General features: G+C 45.0%; 1 protein-coding gene across 32 annotated transcripts in view; it reads left to right on the top strand.

The window, feature by feature from the left end:
• Positions 1–26,310, top strand: part of Dock9 (dedicator of cytokinesis 9) — a 254,311-nt gene that overhangs the window by 150,295 nt on the left and 77,706 nt on the right. For all 32 annotated transcript variants that reach the window (XM_085828875.1, XM_085828880.1, XM_085828874.1 and 29 more), the window contains 18 exons: positions 2,896–2,970; positions 4,478–4,618; positions 5,984–6,181; positions 6,550–6,672; positions 10,640–10,722; positions 11,253–11,375; positions 16,604–16,683; positions 16,773–16,960; positions 17,130–17,195; positions 17,822–17,914; positions 18,297–18,420; positions 18,743–18,864; positions 19,722–19,808; positions 20,463–20,552; positions 22,795–22,910; positions 23,549–23,618; positions 24,379–24,504; positions 25,919–25,990. In XM_085828875.1, coding sequence (XP_085685001.1) covers positions 2,896–2,970; positions 4,478–4,618; positions 5,984–6,181; positions 6,550–6,672; positions 10,640–10,722; positions 11,253–11,375; positions 16,604–16,683; positions 16,773–16,960; positions 17,130–17,195; positions 17,822–17,914; positions 18,297–18,420; positions 18,743–18,864; positions 19,722–19,808; positions 20,463–20,552; positions 22,795–22,910; positions 23,549–23,618; positions 24,379–24,504; positions 25,919–25,990 — 1,977 coding nt within the window. The remainder of the gene's footprint in view (positions 1–2,895; positions 2,971–4,477; positions 4,619–5,983; positions 6,182–6,549; positions 6,673–10,639; positions 10,723–11,252; positions 11,376–16,603; positions 16,684–16,772; positions 16,961–17,129; positions 17,196–17,821; positions 17,915–18,296; positions 18,421–18,742; positions 18,865–19,721; positions 19,809–20,462; positions 20,553–22,794; positions 22,911–23,548; positions 23,619–24,378; positions 24,505–25,918; positions 25,991–26,310) is intronic.

Below are 26,310 nucleotides of genomic sequence, written 5' to 3'. Positions count from 1 at the left end.
ATATGACAGTTTATATTCCTGTTTCTCTGCCTTATTTCCAAAGTTTTATTTAAAGACTATTTTAGTCTACAACATCTGTCTTCTGCCAATCACTGTTTTTGTTGTTGTTGTTATTTGTTTGTTGTGGTTTTTGGTTTTGTGATTTTATGTGTTTATTTGCTCTTTGGGTTTCTGCTTTATGTTTAACTTATCCACTCATTTTTTTTTCTTTTTCTTTATTTTTTATTGTAGTCTTCATTTTATTAAATATTTTTTCCCTTTTTGTCTTGTGGAATAGTTAAAGATCTGGGCTTTTAAATAAGATGGCACACGTTAAAATATGAGATTCTATTTGATGTTGAAACTGGAAAAATCACTTAGGGCCCTGCCTTAGCACCTTGTCTTTGATGATCAGGGATAACAAAAGTACCAGCCTTTGAAGGCTGGGTAATTTCTCAGTTATTATCTTGTGGTACTGGGGATTAAGGTAGAGGAGGCATCCATCATGGTGGATATGTGCTGTTACTACAGCCTCAGATTATGAAAGCTTAAATGGGCATCAAGGAGAATATCTAGCAATAGATACTGGCTGTTGCCAACTAAAATCAGCTTTTGTAGTCATTAGTATTCCAAGCATTTATTATTTCCTTCATGAAGCCTCGCCCGCCCTGAGCCATGTTCTTGCTTCCTAGATCCTGTCTTACTTAATATCCTTCAGCCACCATGTATTGTGCTTTCCTTTGGTTTGATGAGTGATTCTGGGCCTTGGGAGGGACAACAGGAACTTTAAGAATCTGGTCTTGCTTTTTGTCTAGCTCGTGGCCCAGCAGCTGTATGAGGTAGATCATGGCTTTTGCTCCTCAGAATCTGTCTTCTTTCCTAACAGGACATATTCCCTGGGTGGCAGTGCCCATGTTTGGAAGCTTTGTGTCTACTTTGGCTACAAATATACTTTTCTTTTTTAATGCATACATCTTCTTCGCTCTCCAGTTCTGAAGACCTCAGAGTAGTTTTGCGGCCTCTGCTAGTTTCTCCCGGCACAGTCAACTTAGATAGCAAGCAGCTTCCAGGAAGACACCAGCCATTGTGTCCAGCAGTCTTTGCCTTTGAGAAGAACTCAATCCAGGATTAGCATACAGTACTGCTTGCCACTTCCAGTCACCATGGCTCTAGAGAATCTCCCCACAGTTGACAGCATGCTCTTTGGGGTCACTTAAGTAAATTCCACTTACATGTGGTCCAGTTTTTTTTGTGTGTGTTAAAAAAAAAAAAAGAGAGAGAGATGTAGTGAGATGAAGCGCTCTCATACTCTGTATGGAGAGAGCCTGCCTCTACCACAGGGACGTATTCTACATGGGAAGCAGGAACAGGAGATGCAGAGCCCCCCTGACCTCCAAGAGGTCACTCAAAAATGCTACCACGATAAAAGTTGCTGTGGCTACCGCCTGGGGCATCATCTTGTACATTCTTTTTCCTCAGAAACCAGAAGTCCAGAGAGGGAGGCCAGTTGGCTCAGAGAGCTCATTATGAATGTCATTTCATTTGCAAATAGGTTAAATATAGTCATGGGAGTTTTGAGCCACAGCCAAGGACCCATTATAACAACTTAGTGACTGAAAAATTGGTAAGATTCTTAATTTCTCGTCAGCTTCAATTAGAGACACAATAATAGACGTCACTCAGCCATCAACAGAGAAGATACTGTGGCTGTCACTGTCCCATTGTCTAGGGCAGAGAGGTGATGTCTGTCTGTGGGGAAAGTATCAGATGATGAGAGCACATTATTGTCCATAGTATCTGTGAAAACGAATGGCAAACTACAGGCAAGATCAGTAAGGAGGTTAAAGGTGCTTGAGTCTGGTGAATCTAGAAGCCTCTTTCACACACACCCTCCAAGTCCTGCGTCTCCATTGCTGACATGCCACCGTACGTTTGTGTCTGTCTGTGGCTTCTCCTCTGCCTGCCATCTCACCTCCACTCTCCCTGAGGAATCATATCAAGTCTTCTGTCCTCATCTGCACGGTGATGGTCTCCAAATCTGGAACTCAGTCTGTGTCCATCTACTGAGAGATTCCAGTTGGAAACCTCACAGACACAGCCATACGCAAAGCCTCCTGGGGTATCAGTGCCAGCAGTGTCTCTCCTACAGCATTACAGCCCAAGCTACCTATGCCACCATGGTTGGCGTGCCGCTGCCTCCCAGAGACCATGTGGCGTTGTCTCATAGGCCACATTTGTAGATGAATCTATCATACTTTCCCACTATTGTGAAGAGATACCACAATCAAGACAAATTATATAAGAAAGAGTTTGTTTGGGGCTTGCTTACAGCTTCAGAGGGTCAGAATCCATGAGTGTGTGGTTGGGATCATGGCAGCAAGTAGGCAGGCCTGGTGCAGAAGCAATAGCTGAGAACTCACATCTCATTCTACATGCTCAAAGCAGAGAGGGAGAAAGCTAGCTTGTATTAGTGTGGGCTTTCCAAATTTCAAATCCCACCCCAAGCATTGCAGCTCCTTCAACAATAATTCCCAGCAGGGCAGTAGTGGCCTTTAATCCCAGCACTTGGGAGGCAGAGGCAGGCAGATTTCTGAGTTCCAGTACAGCTTGGTCTACAGAGTGAGTTCGAGGACAGCCAGGGCTACACAAAGAAACCTTGTCTCAAAAAAACAGAAAACAAAACCAACCAAACAAACAAACAAAAACCAACCAAACAAAAAAAACAAACAATACTTCCTTTCCCGGTTCTACCAACTGGGGGTGAAGCATTCAAAGACATGAACCTCATGGCAGGTGGGGGTGGGGGGCAGGCATTCTCATTTAAACCACCACAGGCAGCTTTCAGATACCTCAATACCTCTGGGAGGTGGAGAACAAAGGATTTTGTTAGCTAGAAACTTTTTATTTTGTCCGCAGAGCACCAGAGAAGCAGAGATCAAATTGAAAAGTGAGAGCAGAGTGAAGCTTTTTTACTTGGACCCAGATACCCAGGTAAGAGCTAATTCAATATTTAAAATGTAAAGGTCATGAATGTTTGATATTCAGTACTGTTGAGTATTGAGAGCAGTGTTTAGCCAGCTTCCGGAAAGGCACCAGCCTGGATCTTGAGGTCCACAGTGACCATCTGTATAAGCTACCCCTGAAAATAACCATTAGAGCATGGCCCACATCACTGCAGACACCCAGAGGCAGTAACACTTCTCAACTAGCCTCAGTCCCTGACAGAAGCCTGGGAGTGCGTGTAACCCACACCTGTGTCCAAACACTGTGACAAAGATCTTCAGGGCCCAGGGCGACGAATGCCACAGAGGTGCCAAGAAGGGACAAGGATCTGGTATATTTCATCCTAAATGCTGTCCAACCCCCCCCACCCCCCCCACCCCCATTTGGGTACTTTAATAGAACAGCCTCTCCCACTTAGCTTTAATAATAAACATTTTCTATGTTTCTTCACTGACTTCCTGTTTGTACGCCGTTTACTGTGGTAGCATGCCTATAGCACAAACCTTATAATTTTAGCCATTTGAAAAATAGAATTCAAATTAAAAACAAACCAACTCGGTGGTATTAAATAAGTTCTCTGCAACTGTTGCACCATCTGTTTCCAGAAGAATTGAATGTTTTCGTCTTTCCAAATTGAAACTCTTTTCAATAGCAGTCCCTGTGCCTGCCATCCCTGAGCCCCAGTCATCTCTGTTCACCTTTTATCTTTATGAATTAACTATTTTAGCAAGCTCATCAATGTGGAATCCTGCAGAACCTGTCTGTCTCTTGTATCTTCTTTTACCTAACATGTTTCCAAGGAGCATCCCTGATTTGTTCATCGATTGATTGTTACTGTGTGTTAGGCAGCGCATGAGCTATGAAACCTCAGCTACACATGGAGGTCAGAGGGCAACTTCAGGAGTTGGTTCTCTCCACACTCTGGTCCTCAGGCTTGTATGGCACACAGTCTACCCAATCCAAAATTTCCTTTTATTTTTAAGACCACATCTCACTATGTATCTCTGGCTGGCCTCAAACTCACTCTGTAAGGCAGGCTGATCTCAAACTCACAGAGAGCTGCCTGCTTCTCCCTCTCTAGTTCTGGGTTTACAAGTATGTGTCACCAGGCCCAGCCCTGAATTTCCTTTTTATTACTGAGTATGCATGCCTGTATGTACACATGCATGTGTGTTTGTACATATATAATGCAATGTATGTGTCCTTACACAATGTATGTTTAGGTTGTTTATAACATTAATCCCTGTATAATTATCCACCAAGCAGGTATATCCTCACATATGTGACTGTCTAAGCAGGTATATCCTTATATATGTGATTGTCATGATTAATAGCATCTGTCTATTAAATATGTCTACTAAATATAAAACAAAGTTGCAGCACTGTTGTGGATGTATGTATACAGCTTTTCCAGGTTTTAGGAGCCTAGAGCATTCATGCTGGAATTTTTAGTGGGAGTGCCACGTGTTTATATATCCACATTCTCTTTTTAAAGAAACTTGACTTCTCATCCGCTGAACCAGAAGTGAAGCCCTTTGAAGAAAAGTTTGGGAAAAGGATTCTCGTCAAGTGCAACGATTTGTCCTTTAACCTGCAGTGCTGTGTCGCAGAGAACGAGGAAGGACCCACGACAAACGTAACTTCCCTTTCCAAAAGTCAGGCTTTAAAAAAGAGTCAGCCTAAAGCATGCAGGGACCAGAGTCTCCTCCTGCCCCCAACTCTGTGTCTTTAGAGAAGAGAATGTTAGAGGGGCAGTAAAGTCCAGGTCAAGTCTATACCCTGGGCTGGGCGGGTCAGTCCTCTGGCTCACCCTAAGGCATGCTGAAGAGAAAGGTGGAATCATTAGCTCTTCCATAGTACTGTATTCTATCTCCTTCCCAGAATCCCAGAACAGTCACGACATAAACTAATCATCCACAGATTTCCGCTGGATATGCGTGTGCATATACAATACACAGAGGCACACACACACACACACACGCACACACACACACAGCACACACAGGCATACACATACATACACATAGAGGCACACATACACAGGCATGCACACATACACACACACAAAGGCACACATAGCACATACACATACACACACAGGTACACACAGAATCACACACACATACACACAGAAGCACACACAGAGAGGCACACATAGCACACACACATATCCACACACAGAGGCACACATAGCACACACACATAGACACACATAGCACACATACATACATACACACACACAAAGGCGCGCACACACACACACACACATGGATTTACACCCTTCCCCACGTTTTCTGGATTTCTTTCAAATGCTATCAGAACCTGAGTGCTTTTCTTGATACTCTGGCCTTCTCAAAAGCCCCCTCCCCATCACGCGGCTGCCTGTCCACCTCATAGCTGACCTCTTTGCTGGCTTAAAAAGCATGGCTTTCTCCCCTCTGTTCTCCCTGAGCAGCTGCTGACATCTACAGCTAAATTGCCAAGGGGTTTTTACATTTAAATTCTAATAAAAATGTCCTCAAATTTCAAAATAATTTTAAAAGAATAAATGTTTCTTCTTTTAAATGTTGAAGAATTTCAGGTGTCACAGGTTTCTCCTTACATTGCTGCCAGGGTGCACCAACCTTGCCCAGAGATGTGCAGGGCTTACATTGGGGTGTGTGGGGGCGGGATAAGGGGGTGTTGTAGCCAAAAATAAGATGGCAGATTTAAGATGTCCCAGGGTATGGATTTCATCTTAGATGCTCCAAGGAGGTCAGCCGTCTTATCTGCAGAGCATGCATTTGATAGCAAAGCTCATGGAGCGGGGATGAAAGTTTTGTTTCTTAAAAATGCTTTATAGCCTCAGTCTGTGTGACAAGGGATAAAAGTTTTCACGTCTAGTCATTTCTCCAGGAGACAGTCACAAACACAGCTCATCGCTCTCCTTATACAGCAGCATCTGTCCAAACTGGCTTTATGATCATGCTGTTTTATTGATGGTTTTATTTTTTTTTTCCAGGTCGAGCCTTTCTTTGTCACCCTGTCCCTGTTCGACATAAAATACAACCGAAAGATTTCTGCTGACTTCCACGTGGACCTGAACCACTTCTCAGTGCGGCAGATGCTGGCCCCCACATCCCCAGCTCTGATGAACGGTGGCCAGAGCCCACCTGCCTTCCAGGATGCCCTTCATACAGCCATGCAGTATCCGAAGCAGGTAGGGGCATTTGCACTACTCAGACTCCTCTTGTTACATATTAAACACGCTCAGTGAGGCCTTGCCATGCATCGGTGGGCAGCTTTGGTCAGTAATTATCGGGCAAGGTATATATATAATTATGGAGTGAAAGCAAACAGAGGGAGAAGGGGTCTGGCTGTCACTCATTTCCATAAGGCTTCTCCTGCTCACCTTTGCCACCAAGCAGACTTTTTGAGCAGATATGGGCTGAGGAGCCCCTGAGGGGTTCCGCCTTGGTCTCCTCGCTGGTTGGACTGTCACACTATCCTCTGCTGCTTTGGTGGTGAGGGGACTTCTCCCATTCATCTGTGGATTCTCCTGACTGAAGAGAACCATTGTCTCCTTAGGGAATATTTTCAGTCACGTGTCCTCACCCAGACATATTTCTTGTGGCCAGAATTGAGAAGGTCCTCCAAGGAAGCATCACGCACTGTGCTGAACCGTATATGAAAAGCTCAGACTCTTCTAAGGTATGAGTGGCTTTCATGTTTTGTGATTACTTAAAAGTAACAATGTAAGGAATGGCTTTTGTGCCAAATTACAAACCTAGGAGGTCAGAGGTAAACTGTACTTGATAGTTGGGTTGGGGAGATGGTTCTGCGTGCAAGTGTGAGAACTGGGGTTCTAATCCCCAGTACCCACATCTGTCCTGTCTCTAGTCCCAGAACTCATGAAACAGTGAACCCACAAGGTAAGTGGGCTTGCTGGACTGGCGAGAATCAGCAGGCTCTAAGTTCAAGTGAGAGCTAGGTCTCAGTAAACAGTGTGGCAAGCCATCAGTGGCAATGCCACATTCAACCTCAGTCCTCCATAAACATGCACACACATGTACACAGTCTTTACACACTCATGCAGATGTGCACACATGTGTACACAATCTCTACACACTCATGCAGATGTGCACACACGTGTACACAATCTCTACACACTCATGTAGACGTGCACACACATGTACACAATCTCTACACACTCATGCACAGTCTTTACACACTCATGCAGATGTGCACACCCGTGTACACAATCTCTACACACTCATGTAGACGTGCACACATGTGTACACAATCTCTACACACTCATACAGATGTGCACACACATGTACACAGTCTCTACACACTCATGAAGATATGCACACACATGTACACAATCTTTATACATATGTGCAAACATGCACATATGTACACAATCTTTACACTTGTGCAGACATGCACACACACGTACACAATCTTTACTTACACATGCAGACATCAGGCATGATGCACACCACACATGAAAAAAATGAATATTAAAACATAGAGTGCAGTTACACATATTTATTGACTGTCCTTTTTTTTTTTTTTTTTTTTTTTGAGACAGGGTTTCTCTGTGTAGCCCTGGCTGTCCTGGAACTCACTTTGTAGACCAGGCAGGCCTCGAACTCAGAAATCCACCTTCCTCTGCCTCCTGAGTGCTGAGATTAAAGGTGTGCACCACCATGCCCGGCTTTGATTGTCCATTTTGATTTTATGTCCCTGGTTTCTTTTTGCCCATGTAGAAGAGCCCAGGTGTAGGCACATGCCAAGTGTATATTCTGTCCCTTTGCTACGTTCCAGCTCCTATGTGTCCAGTTCTTAATAACAGTGTTCTCTTAACCACTGAGCCATCTCTCCAGCCCTTAATGAAAGCCTTCTCACATGTAAATAAAACACATCATTTGCTATTCTGTTCTGACAAATTCGTATTTCAAAGGAATTATCGGCTTGATACTAAACTTTGTCTCGTTTAAAAACACATGTATTGCGGTCAACCATTGTTGATGTGCCCCTTGGGTTCTGGAGTCATATTGTAACCCACATTATAGAGTTACTAAGTATCAGAAGTTACTGAGTCTAGAAACTTAGAAAATAGAGACCTACACCTCCTTAGTTGTTTTCTTGCTGTCCCATGGCTGGTGTGGCAAAGGACAATTGACTGTGGCTTTCTCACAGCTGTTCCTTTGTGTTGGACAAAGCTGTTGAGTGCTGCCATCCACGCCAGTTTTAGCTTTTCAGAGGGTGTTGGTTTGGTTTGATATTAAGTGTTCATTTGAGAGAGGGCCTCTGTGCATGAAGAAGGACTGGTCAGCCAAACCAGTGTGAGTGGACATGTCAGACCTCAAGCAGAGGTTTACCAGGTTGGCTCAGAGATTTGAAAACTTCATTCCTACAGCTACCTGTACATCCTAGGCACAGCCACCAGGATGTATAGAGTAGTTGTTAAAGAACACATTCGTGGATTAAGAAGGCCTGAGCGCCAAGGGCCAGCATTGCCAGGGTACTTCTGATGCCTCTCACCTCTGTGCCCCAGTGTCCCACATGTGAGTAAAACAACATTGCCCAGCCTGTGTTCCTCACAGGGCCAAGGTAAGGCTCACACAGGCACGAAACAGGCAGTGCTGAGAACACCACACATCCCATGAAAATATTCCTGAGTCCAGCCCCCATCAAGTAAAAGCCCACCTACCAAGCATCTTCAAACACTCTTTCGGCTGATAAAAGTTGAGTAGAATATGTTTCCTGGAGAGGAGCCATCTTAGTATTTAAAGCCAAGACTGGAAAACATTGGCTAAGAAGTTCTTTTAAGCCTTTTTATTTTGGTGAATCAACAGTGACCTCAGATAAGGCTGTGCTGGCAGAACGCACTTCCAAGGTGCATATGCATCCACGTTCCTTCTTCTGCCTGCACGTGTAGGAGCTAAAGTCCGGCAGCCCATGCTGATGCATCATGGTGGGCCAACCTCTCTTCAGCCTGCTTCCCAGCATGACTCACTCCTCCACAGTGTCTCAGTAAATCAAGGCTCAAGGCTCACCTCATCTCACACTCGGAGAGAAGTTGGGATAGATTGCCATGGTGATATTATCTTCTGCCAATTAAAGCTTTGTCTTCCTTTTGTCCAAGCTGTGCAGTATTCACCTGGAACATCACTTGGAACAGGTCTTCATTGTGCAGGGTTGGGGAGGGCTCCAGAGGAGACTCATGCACTGAGTTCCTGCTTCCACAAGTATTTTCTATCTGCGCCCTTAGTTGACTCTCATTCTCCACAAAGGAAGATGTAAATCTATTACACCCTTGTGTGTGGCATGGATTTTACCCTGCTGTATACTTTCTCATGACTGCTTCAATCCTTTTAGGGAATTTTTGTGATGCTTGAGATAAGATCCAGGCTCTTGGGTGTGCTAGGCCACCGTTCCTTCCTTAGTGATTTGTTTGAGGCAAGATCTTACTATGCAGCTAAGACTGGCTTGAGATCCTCCTGCCTCTGTCTCCTAGTGCTTGGATTGCAGGTGTGCACTATGATGCCTAAATAACAATCTTAAGGGTTGGTGAGATGGCTCAGTGGGTAAGAGCACCCGACTGCTCTTCCGAAGGTCCAGAGTTCAAGTCCCAGCAACCACATGGTGGCTCACAACCACCCGTAACGAGATCTGGCGCCCTCTTCTGGAGTGTCTGAAGACTGCTACAGTGTACTTACATATAATAAATAAATAAATCTTAAAAAAAAAATGTTAAATTGAGCATGTTTTAATGTAAGCCCTTGGGAGGAAGCCTTGGGTCTTTGTTCATAGACCATGTACTCCCAGATCTCAGGGAGGGAGGGAGGGAGATAGACAGACAGACAGACACACACACTAAAATGAAAGGGTGTACTAGACACTCTCCTGATGTCTGTTTGAACCAGGATTGTTTTCTGGTTCGCCCTTGAAGACAGTGATGTCTTCCACAGCATGCTTGTAGAAGAATCAGAGGTTTTCAGTGAGAAGGGATTACACCGTAGAGACCTACTGATCTACTGATCTGCAGAGGCACAGAGCTGCTCTGATGGACCTTTGGATGCGCGTCTCTATTGCCCTTGTCCTATGTCTTTTAGTGAGTGCTTCTCACACTTGATGGTATATGCAGACCACTGGAGGGCCTGCAGCATACAGATGTTGGCCCAGAATAGTGAGGCCGTGCGCCAAGGCTATCTGACAGTGACCCTGATTCTCCAGCCTAGAAGGAAACAAAGGCTCCCAGATGTAAGCAGTTTTTCAAAAGCTGGTTTGACTTTGATACACACAGCATAAATGACTTTAGGCTCCTTCTTACACACACAGCATTCTGGTCATTAAATTCATTAAACAGATATTTGGGCATGGATACCTCAGTGGCTTATAATTAGCCCTTAGTCAAAAAGAAATAAAGTCTGCCAGAGGAAGGATGCTGGCCAAAGAGTAGCCTGCTTCTTGTTTGCAAAGACCAATAGGGTATACGAGCTTCTTGGAAGTAACATCTGTAACCTTGAGATTCACTGCCAGGGGCTGAATAAAGAAGTCTGCCCTGGGATTGAATTCAGCCATATCAGTGCTGTAAGCCGGGCCTGGTGGTATGGTGAGGGCTCAGTTCTCCTGTGGCTGAGCATTTCACGGCTGTATGTTGTTCCAGGTTGCCCAGAAGGTGCTGAAGAATGCCAAGCAGGCATGCCAAAGACTAGGACAGTACAGGATGCCATTCGCCTGGGCAGCAAGGTAAGGGAGAACGCCCTTTATAACTGGGGTAGACTGATGGACAGATAGACCAACAGACAAGTAGGCCTACGTATTGAGTTGATTATCCCGAGTCAGAGATTTAAATTGGTGAAGTCAAAAGTAAATAACCACCCATTCTGAACATGCACGTAGCAAGGGCCCGTGGCCGAGAGGACTCCAGTAGGGCAGACAGGAGGTTTGTCCTGAGAGAGCCCAGGCCCTGGCCACGTGCCTGCAGCTCAGATGGTGCAGCTGGAGAGTCCCGGAGCGTCCTCTCTCTGTGTCCCTTCCTGTGTCCCATATGAATGTGTGTGCTGTTTCCTCAGTACAGGCTTTTGGCTGAAACTGTTTTCTGTGTAAATTGAGTTAGTTGTGGTCATCCTCATTAATACGTACCACATTGGAGGGATAATGAGATTTCTGTTGGCCACAGCCAGTGGAATCATAATTCGTCTGTGTGCAGAGACCAGAGCTGTCCTTATTTTGGTCTTCGGAAACCCAGCTCTTGAAGTGTTGTTTCTCTGTTCCAGGACGTTGTTTAAAGACACCTCTGGGAACCTGGATAAAAACGCCAGATTTTCTGCCATCTACCGGCAAGACAGCAATAAGCTTTCAAATGATGACATGCTCAAGCTGCTCGCAGACTTCCGGAAGTGAGTTTGACGGTGCTGCTTGTTTGTCTACCCGAGGAGCTTTGTGGTGGGGAGGGAGAGACGGGGACAGCCGTATAAATTATGTCACTCAGAGTTCACAGGGCAGAGAAGTGCGTGTGAACAGAGTGTTTCCTCAAGGACAAGGGATGGATGGTTCTTCTTAACTTGAATTCTCACTGGATGTGCATGGCATGGGTTGTGGGGTAGAGGGAAGCACAGGCAGGGTGGAGCCTACTTGAAGGATACCTGTCAGATGGAAAGGTTGCTGCAAAGCTCCTACAGGAGGAAATCAGAAGCAGTGGGCTGCTTCAACTTGTCAGAGGTACAGTCACTGGCCCGTGGCTTCCTGATGGGTGTTAGGAAGAAGAGATAAAAGATAAACAAAGATAAACAGTTGGCAGGTTTCTGACTTGCAAGATTGAGTGAAGGCTCCCCTGGTACTTCTAAACCAATGTGGGGGAAATGATAATTTACATAATCCTTACTTTAAATGTCCATATCGATGGGTGTATACATTTCCAGAGGCTTCTGTAACTACAGCAACCCAGGTCACTTAATAATACCAAGAAAGGTACTCCAAGCTAAAAGCTTAAAGGGCTGTTGGTATGACCACTTCCCCTGGTCTGCAGGAGACAATTCTTTCTGCCTCCCCCAGCTATTCTGGTTCCCTGAGCTTTCCTTGGCTTGTAGCAGATCACTCCAGGCTGCCTCTGTCTTCCAGTGGCCATCTTCCTGTCTGTCCCTGTCTTAATCTTTCACAGGTGCCTCAGAGCAGCACACAAAGACATAAGCAGATACTCTCAACCTATCTCTACACGTTGGCTTTCAGTTTTGTCTGGACAGGGAAGTGTGGCTTTCAAGGAATGGTCTTAAGTCCATTTACCACATCTTATACACACATATGTTGTGATGGGTAACAACGGAGAAATACTGAACATAGATTACATGTCCAGAACTGTGGATTCCCTGCTGCTCAGGAGTTAGTTCACAGGAAGCTCAGAGCATAGTGACATGGATGTGTAAGAATAATGTTTCTGTACACTGTATAAAGTTTACCCTTGTGTTACTCAAATGCTGATTTCTTTGCCCTCATATCTTGTTTCAATCCAGACACGACATCGTAATATTTGTACAAATAATCTCCCGCTTTGTGTAAACAATTCTTACAATTCTTACTCTGCCTTGTCAGTAAGTGTTGGTCACCCAACAACTGGGCAAAATAGAGACTAGGGCATGATGTCTGCCAACCAGAGGAAAGAGTGAGGGCGATTGAGACCAGCGAGGTTGGAACGTTTGGAGCCATGAAGACGAGGGCCTGAGAGAGATTATGGAAACACACAAGACTAACATAGAAAGGGAAGGTAGACCATTTCACTGCTCAGCAATTGTGGTAGAGCTTTAAATAAATCTTGGCTTCTCTGTGTAGTTAGTGGGGGCCAGCATAAGGTAAAGAAATACAGCCACCAGTTTAACTCATTGTTTACATTTATATTAAGAATAACCCATTTACAGATGGAGCCCTATGTTGGGTGCCATTTTGTTGAAATTTGGCCTGACTCTTTCTCCCAGCCTCACGTTCCCAGAAATAAGAATCAGACTCGGAATATACTGACAAATACCTTGGCCATATAGCTAGGCTCTACTTCTGACTAAATTGTAACTAAAATATGCTGTTTTATTTTCTGCCACCTGGCTGGCTACCTGTGTTCAGGTGCCCTGTGTTCGTCTCCTTATATCTTCTTAGGCGAACTCCCACGCCTGGATCTATCCCAAAATCCCTTCTGTCTCCCAGATGTCCCACCTCTATTTCCTGTCTAAGCCATAGACCATTGGCTTTTTAAATTGACAGGTGATGCATCCATACAACACACAAGATAATCTCTCTGCATTGATAGTTTGTTCTCAATGGTCAATTAGGTATAGACAGGCTGACCCCCACATTGTGAGAAGAAATGGAACACAATTATATCTCAAAGCACAGTATTATCTTGGTTACAGAATGGGTGAATGACCACTGAATTTGTGTAGGCAAGCTTCAAACATCGTTTCTCAGAAGTCATTCCCACATATAGTTGGGGCAGGAAAAAAAAATGATATAGGATAGAGAAATTTCCTGTGAAGATTGTTGAACTAAACTTCGATCATTTGAAATCTGCCTCTTAAGGAAATCTATATAAAAAGGTAAAGATGCCATTCATTCGTGGATGGTGATACTAGGGAGAGGTGCAGCTCACTCCTCTTAGGTACCTACATTTGAAAGTATTATTTATAATACAGTTTCCGAGTCATTGAAGAAAATAGTACGGCCATAGCTTTAGCCTCACAGCTTTGGCTGGGGCTTGTTCCTTGTTGAATGGGATGTTGTAGTGTTAAATTGTTCACATGAAGAGTCAGATGAAGGCCCTGTGCATCTAGAGAATTTATATTTGCATAAAATTCACAGCCTGAGTATTGATTTCCCCAAAGAGTTTTTGTGGGGGTGTCACTGAGGAAGTGTACGGTGGTGAGGAGCGCGAGAGAGTTGCTGTCCCCATTGCTGGTCACTCGACACATCTCTCACAGTGGGCACAGAGGCATGGTGCAGGGTGAGACTGAGCTTTCCTAAGTTCTCTTGGTCAGAACCTTTCCAACTGAAAGCCAAGGGTGTGGAGATAGTGCCTTCCTGACCGGTTCGCTCTGGGGATGTCAGGGAGCTGATGTTGTACCCAAGTACAAACAGAAGGAAAGTAGAAATGAGAATCTCTCCCATGATTGTGGGATACCCCACCCCAAGATGTATGTATTCCATCCACATTGTCTTTGATCATAGTGGATGAAGAACTTGGGGTTTTGAATGATGATCTAATTCAGGTGATCAAGTTTTCTAAGACAGGCTGCTCACTGGGTAATAGCAGTGCCAGAAGAGTCTTAAAAGCTGGAGGTTGGAACATTTTGAGATTGGGAATACAGCCAAATGTTGAATGTGCTGCCTCCTGTATATGTTAATAATATGTTTCATGAAGAACCGACTTCCTTAGATTTACCTTATCCCAAGGGAAACACATAGGAATCAACTTAGATTATTCACCTGTCCTAACCTGGCACTTGTGTGTGTGCGTGTGCGTGTGTGTGTGTGTGTGTGTGTGTGTGGTCTGCAGTACCCTAGCTGAGACTCCTATCCACATGGAAACACTGGTGTGTGTGTGTGTGTGTGTGTACCTCCTCACGCCCCTGTTTGAGTGTCATTTTAGTGTCAGTTATCGCAGCCAACTTCGACAAGTTACAAAGAAGGGATCAGTCACTGCTTACCTTAAAGTAGTTTTATGGAAAAAAAATCTTAATCACAAATCTAAAGTTTTATATAAAAAACCAGTCCTTTTTAGTTTAAATCCTCAGGGTGCACATCTACTCATTAACATTCTTTTACTAAATCATATTAGGAAGCCTAGGGCAAAAATGGATACAAGAAATTAATCATCTTATCACCAGCCCAGCCTTAGCAAGAAAGGCATGTCAGCGGGTACTAGCTGGGCTGCCGCTGTTCTTGTTCCCTGACCTCAAAAAATCCCTGGCTCAATTTTCAAGTGTGTGCCTTTCCGAACTCTACATTGTTCCCCTGGATTTTCTACATCACGACCACTAACAAAAACATCTGTGCCTAATTTTACTAACAATTACATCTCCACATTCTTTCTAAGGGTGGTTGATAAACACAGTGACCAAAAGCAACCCGGAGAGGGAAGGGTTTATTTGGCTTACACTTCTGTGTCACAGTCCATTGTGGTAAACCAAGGCAAGAGCTGTGACACATGCCACAGATGAATTCTGCTTACTGGCTCGATCCTCATGGCTCGGTCAGTTTGCTTTCTTATAGAACCCAAGACCTCCTCCTGCCCAGGGGTGGTACCATCCAGTGTGCTGGGTACTCTCATAGCAATCATGAATAAAGAAAACATCTCAGCCTTTCCCACAGGCCAGCCTGATGGAGGCGTATTCCCAGTTCTCTCATCCCGGATAACCCTAGCTTGTATCAAGTTGACAAAACTAACCAGTGTACCCCTGAGCTTTGGTGTCTCTTGGTAATGCAGTGAAAGACATGACTAAGCAGGAGGCTTATAAAGATCATGTATGAACATCCTGTTTCCCAGGAACAGCACATGTCATGCCATACATCTTGAGCACATCTCTTTTAAATTGGTTTGCTAGGCCAGTGCCACAGAGGAGTGCAAATCCCTGGCAGAGTGTGTTTGCCATGGTTACATGTGACAGACATCCCATGAATGAGTCAGTGCATGAGTGGGCAGCTGTTCAACTGTTGGGGTAACTAGTCAGGGATAATGAATGAGCTAGTGTCCACATGGAAATAGAGGACGGAAGAACCCGTTTTTGGCAGTATTCTATGAAATATAAGGTTATAATCAGTGACGGTTATGAACACATACTGTGCTGATTAAATGCCTTCGTGGCATGAAGCTCTTAGGCAGAACAGAGATGTTTGATGTTAGAACTTGGATTCAGGAATATTTGGGCCAACTATAAATGGCTCAAACATAAAAAGATGAAATTTTATCAGAACAAAAATAAGTCCTGTTCTGAGGTCCCAACGTATAAAGTGAATATTATCTTCCCAAGGTTCTATGATCGGTTCTCAGCACCTGCATCAGGCAGGCTCACAACCACCTATAACTCCGGTTCCAAGGGATCAGATGCCTCCAGCCTTCCAGGACACCTGCATTCGCACGCACATACACTCTCCCCCATACCCATGTGCACATGACTAAAAATAAACCAATCTTTTTTTCCTAAAGATTTATTTATTTATTTTATGTATATGAGTACACTGTAGCTGTCTTCAGACACATTAGAAGAGGGCATTGGATCCCATTACAGGTGGTTGTGAGACACCATGTGGTTCCTAGGAATTGAACTCAGGACCTCTGGAAGAACAGTCAGTGTTCTTAACCACTGAGCCATCTTAAAAAGAAAATATGGTGTGGTAGCTGTGGGTGGTAGGAATAGGAACTTTTCCTGGACCCTTGATGAGCAAACACTTGAGAGAAGGGACTTTTCCGTCTATGAGGAAGCGGGATCTGTTGTCAGAAGGGCTGTGCTGGTTTCTCTGACAACGGTGGCAGCGCTTACCAGGAACAATATATACTTATATCCTTTTCCTGGGAATGCCACTTGAGAATTTAGACTTCACAGTTAACCTCCCTCATAATATTGATTTTTTTCTCTTTTGTTTGCAGACCTGAGAAGATGGCCAAACTCCCAGTGATTTTAGGCAATCTAGACATTACAATTGACAGTGTTTCCTGTGACTTCCCTAGTAAGTGTTCTGTCCTGTGTAATAAACAGCCTACATTTTTACTTAGTTGGATTTTCCTCTGATCTGTGTGATTCGGCATTTCTTTTCAGATTATCTAAATTCATCATACATTCCCATGAGGCAATTTGAAACCTGCAGTAAATCTCCTATCACTTTTGAAGTGGAGGAGTTTGTGCCCTGCATACCCAAGCACACCCAGCCTTATACAGTCTACAGCAATCACCTTTATGTTTACCCAAAATACTTGAAATATGACAGCCAGAAGTCGTTTGCCAAGGCAAGTGCACAGACTTAAAAGTCTCCTTTATGACTTAGCTCTTAGGCTCTTGTATAAATATTTGTGTGTGTGAGTGTGTGTGTGTGTGTATATGGTTATAGTTATTGGTCCCCCCCCCCCCTTATATCTTTCTCTTACCTATATCTACCCCCTATATCTACCTCTGCAGGCCAGAAACATTGCTATCTGCATTGAGTTCAAGGATTCTGATGAAGAAGACTCTCAACCCTTGAAGGTTTGTCTTTTAAATATATATAAATAATTGGCACATTTTAATTTTGATTAACACAACCCAAAATAATATGGTGCTATACTATATAACAACCTGTGCTAAATGCCATAGAATGTGTAGGTTAAGTTCTTGGTCCAAATTGACTGTATGTTTTCTTGCTGTTTTTTGGAGATGGGATCTCTTCTGTGTGCATAACTCAGTAAGTGTGTATTAAATACCCACCATTATGAGACTTTGACTAGGCACTAAGAGCCATGGCATAAGTAATTGAAAAGTCTCTCCTGCTAAGGAGAAGGATTGAGTATGTACCATTTCAAGAGTTGCTCATTTCTTGAGAATATTCAAAAGCAAAGGACATTTGCACAGAAGGATCATATAAGCAAAGGTGTGGGTGGGCATGTGAAAAGAATCACAAGGTTTCAGAATGGGAAGGGGTGGGCCATTGACTGGGGAAGATCTCTAGTTCACTAGGGCCCCAGCATGAAGCATCCTGCAGACCCAGACTCTCTCAGGCAGATGCAGTCTGAGTAGTTAACTTTCTATTGAAGGAGGCACTTTCTGTAAAACACACGACCAATTTCCCCATCCACTGAAACCCAGTGTTGGCTTATGCTGTTTCTCCCATTTAGTGCATTTATGGCAGACCTGGTGGCCCGGTGTTCACGAGAAGTGCCCTTGCCGCGGTCCTACACCATCAACAAAACCCAGAATTCTACGATGAGGTAACGATGTCTTCAAGGGATGACACAGTTTGACCAGTCTTAATAGAGGCTTGAAGTTACTTGCCTGTCACAGCCAGTGCAAGAAAAACTACCTCACATGCTAAAGTCATAGCATTAGGATTGGTGTTTGTTTTGCATATATATATTTTTTTAATTTAAGTAACACCTTTGTTGCTAAAAGCAAAAATGCCAACTGCAAATAAATGAAAGAAAATTCTTAATCGCACCTTGAGTACCACAGCTAATGTTCTAGCAAAACTCCTTTGAGACTCATCCTTGGACCCGGTCACTATGGCATCGTCCTGTGTATCAGTCGGTGGGTTTTCTCTTAGAGAGGAACTGCAGGATGGGATGTCAGGCGAGTGTCCTTCTGCCTTTGCAGATCAAGATAGAGCTGCCCGCCCAGCTGCATGAGAGGCACCATTTACTGTTCACCTTCTTCCACGTCAGCTGCGATAACTCCACCAAAGGAAGCACGAAGAAGAAGGACGCTGTGGAAACGCAGGGTGGGACTCCAGCTTCCCTTCCTTCCTTTGTAGCCGTTTGTCATTTCATCATCTGCACAGTAGCGTTTCTTACTCGTATTTTGAGTCTTAATATCCACCCTTTTGGGAAGGGTTGCTCTGGTGGGTTTCTAGCCAGTGGTATGGTGGTCTGACCCCCGAAGAGACTCGATGTTAGAGGCTATCTCAAGGCCTTCGCATCATCACCCGCTCTGATTGGTGGTGACGGTTGTTGTTGCTCAGACTTGCCAGGCTCTCCTGCCAGGAGTCCATGAGCTCACGGTGGATTTTTCTTGTTGTTGTTGTTGTTCTTTGTTCTCAACAGTTGGCTTTTCCTGGCTGCCTCTCCTGAAAGATGGAAGGGTGTTGACGAATGAGCAGCACATCCCCGTCTCAGCTAACCTGCCATCTGGCTACCTCAGCTACCAGGAGCTCGGCATGGGCAGGGTATGAGGATTTAAGATTGTTTGGTTTAACTCAGTTTCTTTAGCAAACAATATGAATGGCTAAAAACAATAACACACAGCAAAGATAGCACGCAGGATTTTTATCAGTCCTGACATCTGGTTTTCTTTATTAATTTTGAAGTAAATGTGCACAGTTAGGAGCTGCTTCTGATAATGCTTAACACGGCGTCAGAATTATAGTTCAGGCATTTTATAAGCCTGGTCTGGCAGTGCTGCAGCAGAGAGACACGGAGGTTCCTGGCCTGGTGTGGGCCTTCCTGAGAAGTAACTGTGTCAGGAATTTCCTTCCAGTTGATATAGACCCCAAGAGGTGAATCTCTTACCCACATGGCTATTCTGCTCTGTCTGGAGTCATCCTCATTGCTTCTTAGAGCCCTGATCTTACTAGGTCTTCATTAAGATAATTGTGAAGCCAAGCGTGGTGGTGCACACCTTTAATCCCAGTGCTCAGGAGGCAGATGTGAATCTCTGTGAGTTTGAGGTCTGCCTGGTCTATATAGAGTCAAGACAGGGCTACATAGTGAGACCCTGTCTCCGAAAATAAAGAGACACTGGTGAAGTAGGGCCCATTCCCAGTGAAATGGACAGCAGTCTCTGATAGCTGCAGCAGACGGGACAACTTACAACGTCCAGGAGGAAGAGTATGCTCAGGGGAAGAAACTGGCAAAGACAAATTCGGACACAGCTGCATTCCTGCTGTGAATGCAGACACAGCTGCGTTCCTGCTGTGACCAGATGTAGCTCTCCAGCCCTTTGAGCCCTCAGACCTTCACCAGTGCCCTCATTGGTTGCTAAGAGAGCTAATCTGTTCCGATCTTTTTCCCATTTCCCCCCCAGCATTATGGTCCAGAGGTTAAGTGGGTGGAAGGAGGCAAGCCACTGTTGAAGATCTCCACTCATCTGGTTTCCACAGTGTACACTCAGGTGTGTGCCACACATTCCAGTGATTGCGACTGCTTGCACGTCTTGTCTGTGTGAATCAGAATCCTGTTGACTTAGGAGTATATTTTTACACTATAGACCTGTATTTGAAGAAAGTACGTAGAAGGTGCTTACGTGTGATACACTGGTATACGTAACAAATACTTTATAAGTCTATGAGATTTTTCAACTATTTTCCTCTGATGAAAAATCTTTAGATGTAGTTTGTACACGGTTAATTTTAAAATCTTAAAATCCATTTGTGGGGTTGGGTAGATGACTCTCTGATTAAGAGCAGCAGGTATGAAATCATGAGTTCCCACAGAGTGCCCAGCACCCGTGTAACAAGCTATGCATCTTACACATGCATGAGGTTTCTAGGGCTTGCTGGCTTCCAGCCCAGTCAAGATAAATCAGAGAAGAGACCCTGCCTCAAAGGAAGAGGCCTCCCAGTTTCCTCTTCTAGCATCTTGAGTACACACTGGTGTGAGCTTGCGCCCACGTGTGCGCACACGTGTGCGCACACACACACATACACATTCAAATACTTATAAGCCATTCATGTTTGTTACATGTAGCAGATTCTCTTGTGTCTAGAAACAATTACTAACAGACTTTCTTCTCCTTCTCCCTGCCCTCTCCCGCCCCTCAATCTAGGATCAACATTTACATAATTTTTTCCAATACTGTCAGAAAACGGAATCTGGAGCCCAAGCCTCAGGGAGTGAACTAGTAAAATACCTTAAGGTACCAGATGGTTTTCCATCCCCCTCTTAAATGTCTTTGGGAGTAAACTGGGTTTCCTTTTTGGTGGTGAATGTTTTTACTGCCCCTTTGTAAGCTTCTGTGTGGATGTTTCTACCTGGATGTGATCATGGTGATTTCATGTGGCTTTTAAGTAGTGGACCGGAGTGAACTCAGATGTAGCTCTGCTCCTGCCTGTGTGCTAGTCCCTCATGCTCCCTTGAAAACCATTTCTCTTGCACTCACTCGATACAGACCTTTGCTGAATGTTTACATGGTACTGCGGTTTTTATTTGTTTGTTTGTTTGTTTGTTTTTTACCTCATCACTGGGGAATCTGAACACTGCCTGAAACTCAGGGGTACTGGACCATTGCCGATGTGCTGCTCAAGGGAGGCAAAGGCAGTCTAAGATAGGGGTCTTAGCCCATGTTTCTCTGGGTGAGAAACGGTGGGGGCTGGAATGGAGACTGTGGTTCTCAAACTCCTGTGTACCCAAGACGCCAAGAGGACCACGAGGAGTTGCGAATGGAGCCTGCAGGCCTGCAATGAGCCTGGGGTCCAGCTTATCTCAGAGTGAGTCCCAGGAGTGCAGAGGGGCCTTCTGCAGGAGACATAGGCTGGGCTCTGTATGATGAAGGCCTCCCTGCACTGGTTATTGATGAAGTAGGCAGTCCTTGCTTGTCCAAACTGCTGTATTCAGCATGGAGAACTCTAGGTTTTGATGCTGTGTGAGAGGTTGTCATGGTCCTCTTAGTGTGGTGTCATGGTCGTGTGCTCCAGGACAGGAATCCTGTCTGGAGCTAGTCCAAACTCTGCCATTCTCAATTATAAATTTTATCCGGATTCTGAACTACTACCTTGCCAGTTCTTCTGTCTAATGGCACAGTCCACTGCCCATACTTAGCTGCCTGGTGACACAGTCCACTGCTCCACACTTACTTACCTACCTGGTGGCACAATCTACTGCCCCACACTTAGCTGCCTGGTGACACAGTCCACTGCCCCACACTTAGCTGCCTGGTGACACAGTCCACTGCCCCACAGTTAGCTGCCTGGTGACACAGTCCACTGCCCCACACTTAGCTGCCTGGTGACAAAGTCCACTGCCCTACACTTACCTGCTGCTGAGCATAAAAGAAGCAGCCCTGGCTTACCCGTTTGCTGCTGCTGTAACAGAATACCTGAAACTGGAGTTTGAGGGCCGTGAAAGCATCAAGGCTAGAATTGGGCAGTAGAGAAAGAGGAGAACCAAGCTCATCACTTTTAAGGAACCCACTCGAGCAGGCACAGTGACCCGTTCCTGAAGCTTGAGTCCCCGTGGCCTGATTGCCTCACCTTAGACCACACCTCTTCCCGATTTTGCATTGAGGATTAAGTTTCTATCACAGACTTTGTGAAGGACACACTCAAATCCTAACAGTCCTGACCCTTAGAAAACTTCTCAGTCATAGGAGATAATACTAACTTGACCACAGCATCCTGGGTAGCCAGAGGTAATGCATCTAGCCTGGCCCAGCCGTGTGCAGGAGCTGAGTATGTTCCTGGAGCCAGTGCGAAGCAGTGAGAGGGGGACTTTGATATAGAACTTGATTATAGAAGAGTACTTTGAAGACAGTCACTAAATGACATTCCAGGCATAGGACAAAATAAGATGCCAGAGATTGGGTAGAGACTTTGCTCTAATCAAGAGAAAACAATCTACATATTTACGAAAATGAAAACAGGTACATTGGCTGTTGGCCTCTCCTACACTTCAGTGATCACGTGAGACCTCTCTGACCATTCTTCTTGGTTACAGCTCCTCCTGATTCCTCTTCTGCCTCTCTCTCTGTTTTAAAGAGCTCTTGCAATTATATTGCTCCACTGACTGCTCCTTGGCTTACGGCAACTAGTTAACAGTCTTTAGTCCCTTGCCCTGTGGAACATCTTCACCGACCCTGCAGTTTAGGACAAAGGCATCCTTGAAGTCTACTGTGTATGCCCTCCTCTTCCACTCATTTTAGAGGGAGTCCTTCTATCCTTCCTTGAAATGAAGTAGATATTACCTTAAATAGCGTAGTAGGCACCTTAGTGTGTACCTGTTGACCCAGGGACTTGGGAGGCTGAGCTGTGAGAGTCACTGGCAGTCAGGAATTTCAGTTCAGCCTGGGTCCATAGCAAGACCCCATCTCAAAATGAATAACTGAAATAAAATACTTTTTTTTTCTAAATATAACACAACGTTTCACCATGTCTTCTGTGTAGAGTCTGCATGCGATGGAAGGCCATGTGATGATCGCCTTCTTGCCGACCATTTTAAATCAGCTATTCAGAGTCCTCACAAGAGCCACCCAGGAGGAGGTTGCTGTGAACGTGACACGGTAAGGTGGGGAATGGGGGCATGGTGGATGTACTGATGGATGGATGGATGGATGGATGGATGGACAGACGGGTGGATGGACAGATGGATGGATGGACAGACAGACGAGTGGATGGATGGATGGATGGATAGGTGGACAGATGAGTGAATGGATGGATGAGTGGGTGGATGGATGGATGGATGGATGGATGGATGGATGGATGGGCAGGCAGGCAGACAAGCAAATGGATGGACAGATGGACGGATGGATGGGTGGACAGATGGACAGGCAGATGAGTGGATGGATGGGTGGATGGATGGATGGACAGATGGACAGACAGATGAGTGGATGGATGGGTGGATGGATGGATGGACAGATGGACAGACAGATGAGTGGATGGATGGGTGGATGGATGGATAGCTGGATGCTCTTCTTCCCTTCAGTCTGTCCACACCTGGAGCCTCTCTGAAATGCTAGTATATGTGCTGAACATTTTACTGGAGAAATGTCTTACTCTCGCACATAGGCTCCACATCTGATTCCTTGTCTTCTTGTTTGCTACGTGCCAACAGCATCATCGTTCTGCTGCTGTGAAGATAACGAAATGTTCCCATTTCCATATCACTACTCATTGCTTTATTCATTCCTGTGGTGTGTAGGGTCATTATTCATGTGGTTGCCCAGTGCCATGAGGAAGGATTGGAGAGCCACTTGAGGTCATATGTTAAGGTATGTAAAATAAATAAATGAATAAGTCAAGCTGCTACAATCACTTACAGCTGTGGCTCTCCAAGTTTCCTTCCAAAGACTTCTTTCTACAAGCCTCATAATTCAGGGGTGCATTTGGAATTTAATACCTGTGAATCAATTTGGTCCCTTCTGCGAGGGCTTGTACCTGAACCAGGGGAGTTGGAAGACAGGCAGCCATTCATTCATTAACTAATTTCACCCTTTGCAAGATGAGTGTGACTCAACTGGCAGGGGGGTGAAATAAGAATTGTTTTAATTGATCTTGGGTAGAGTTACTCATTAGCAATCTTCATGTTCCTTTTTAAACCGTCAATAGCAATAGGTTCTTGATAGGTACTGTTAAATAATCATACAACAAACACTTTGCTAAAGAGTTACACATCCTCTTATACGTGGACTGTGGCTTTGTGTACTCTGCAAACTAAAATTTAGATTCTCCAGGATCTGCTACTGTGTCCTGTAGCCCATTCCTAGAGGTTCTGTTACAGATGGAATTGTGTGCCAGCTGGGCTCTGAGCTGCCTTGTACGGTTGTCATGTCTTGGATGGGTTCTCTGGAGACATCCTGGCCACCCTCTCTCTGTCACATGACAGTCACCCTCCCACCTTCGTTTCCATCCCTTCTCCCACCCTTGAATGTGCACCTCAGTCCCGGATCTCCATTCTCGGGAGCCTCACAAGCTCTCTGCCCCTCCCATGGAAGAACCCATGCTGTAGAGTTCCTCTCTTTCTTTTCAAAGTTTGCCTATAAGGCTGAACCGTACGTTGCATCTGAGTATAAGACAGTGCACGAGGAACTGACGAAATCCATGACCACCATTCTCAAGCCTTCTGCCGATTTCCTTACCAGCAACAAACTTCTGAAGGTAATACAGGCAGTCAGCCTTGCTCTGCAGCTTTAGAACTGATCTTCAAGGGCTGGGGATGGATCTCCGTTGCCCAAGGCTTATGTGGCCCTGTGTGAGGCTCCGGTTCTCTTCTGCCCAAATAGTAGCATATCTGATGAATGGGAGGGTGGGGCTGGGAGGGTCAGTGAGTGGGTACTAAGAGTGCTCAAGAGGGAGAAGCTTCCTGGTGCTGTTGCACAGCGAGGTGGGAACAGAAAACAGAAAACAGATGTACTGAGCATTCCCTTGAGAAAGCTGTTACCATAAAAAAAGGAAGGAAGGGAGGGAGGGAGGGAGGGAGGGAAAGGGAAAAGGGAAGGGAAAAGGAAAGGGGAAGGGAAAAGGAAAAGGGAAGGGAAAAGGAATAAGGGAAGGGGAAAGGAAAAAGAGAAGGGAAAAGGAAAAAGGGAAGGGAAAAGGAAAAAGGGAAGGGGAAAGGAAAAAGAGAAGGGAAAAGGAAAGGAAAGGAAAAGAAAAGAAAGAAAATGTTTAAGATAACCTCAGTTAAACATCTTAAAGCACTACATGTTGCCCTAATGATATGCACACATATCATATTACAGTTAAGTAAACTGAGAGCTAGCCATGGTAGCACCTGCCTGTGGTGCCCACTACCCAGGACTCTTAAATAGGAGGGAGGGAGTGTGTATCAGTTACTGTTGCTGTGACTGGCAATTTGACCAGAGGCGACTTCATGAGCCAAGTTTAGTTTAGCTTAAGGTTGGTTTCAGATTGGTTAGAGTACATAATATAATGGTGGGAGACGTACCCAGCAGCAGGCAACCAGAGTGGGAATCTGAGTGTTTTCAGCTGAAAACACCAAGCAGAGTGGGGTGGGGTGGGGTGGGGTGTGTGTGTGTGTATAAATTCCACATACTCCATAGCCTGACCAGCTAAGCCTGTGTGTGGACATTTATGACAGTTGTCACCATGTGTGGACATTGATGGCAGTTGTCACCATCACTACTAAATCTGAGTGATCAGAATTATCTCTCCAGGTCCAAGTTTGCTAGTTTTGGTCTCAGATGAAAGCTGTAAAGATAAGTTTACCATTTCCAAAGTCTCACTGTCACCTCCTCAGTGTGGAGGACACTGCGAGAGATGGTATAGACAGTCTCCCTAAACAAGAAATCATCAGAGGAGACTCCACAAATGATCCAGGCGTGCGTCTAGTGGGAGAGGGTGTTCAGTCTCCCAGTGGGTGCAGCTGCGTGTTGCTGAATGTGTGCAAGGAGCAGAAGTCTGCCACCCACCTCTTGGATCTGATGAGAAGCTGTCCAGTGTGTCTCACCGCCCATAACCTGCTTCTCATAGCTAGTATGGCCAGCCTAGGAGAGCTGGTCTCTTTCCTAGTGACGCATTATTTTTGTGTTTGTTTTTTCTTTTCTTTCAGTACTCTTGGTTTTTCTTTGATGTGCTGATAAAGTCCATGGCTCAGCATTTGATTGAAAATAACAAAGTCAAGGTATGTTACTCCACTGGGGACTTGTTTGGGGGGAAGATGTCTTTTGCTGGGTTGAAAGCTCACGCCTATTCATGTTCGCTGTGCGCTGGGCACAGACTTGTTTCATGTATGATTAGTAGCATGTTTCGACTTCACCGCAGTCCTGTGAGGGATGCCCATTGGTTAGGTAAGAAGACTAAGGCTAGAGTATTTGAGTTATTACTTGCTCTCAGTCCTGCAGTTAATGAGTGCTAACGCATCTAGCTCCAAGGCCTTGGTTCCTCACTACCTACAGGGTTATTAAATCCAAAGAAAACTACGGTTATCCTTTGAATAGCTTT

Source organism: Mus caroli, unplaced genomic scaffold (assembly GCF_978045245.1).
Source record: "Mus caroli unplaced genomic scaffold, Mus_caroli_1 scaffold_12, whole genome shotgun sequence".
Classification (NCBI taxonomy): Eukaryota; Metazoa; Chordata; class Mammalia; order Rodentia; family Muridae; genus Mus; species Mus caroli.
Note: the sequence above shows the minus strand (reverse complement) of the source record. Positions and strands in the feature narration are given on the sequence as shown.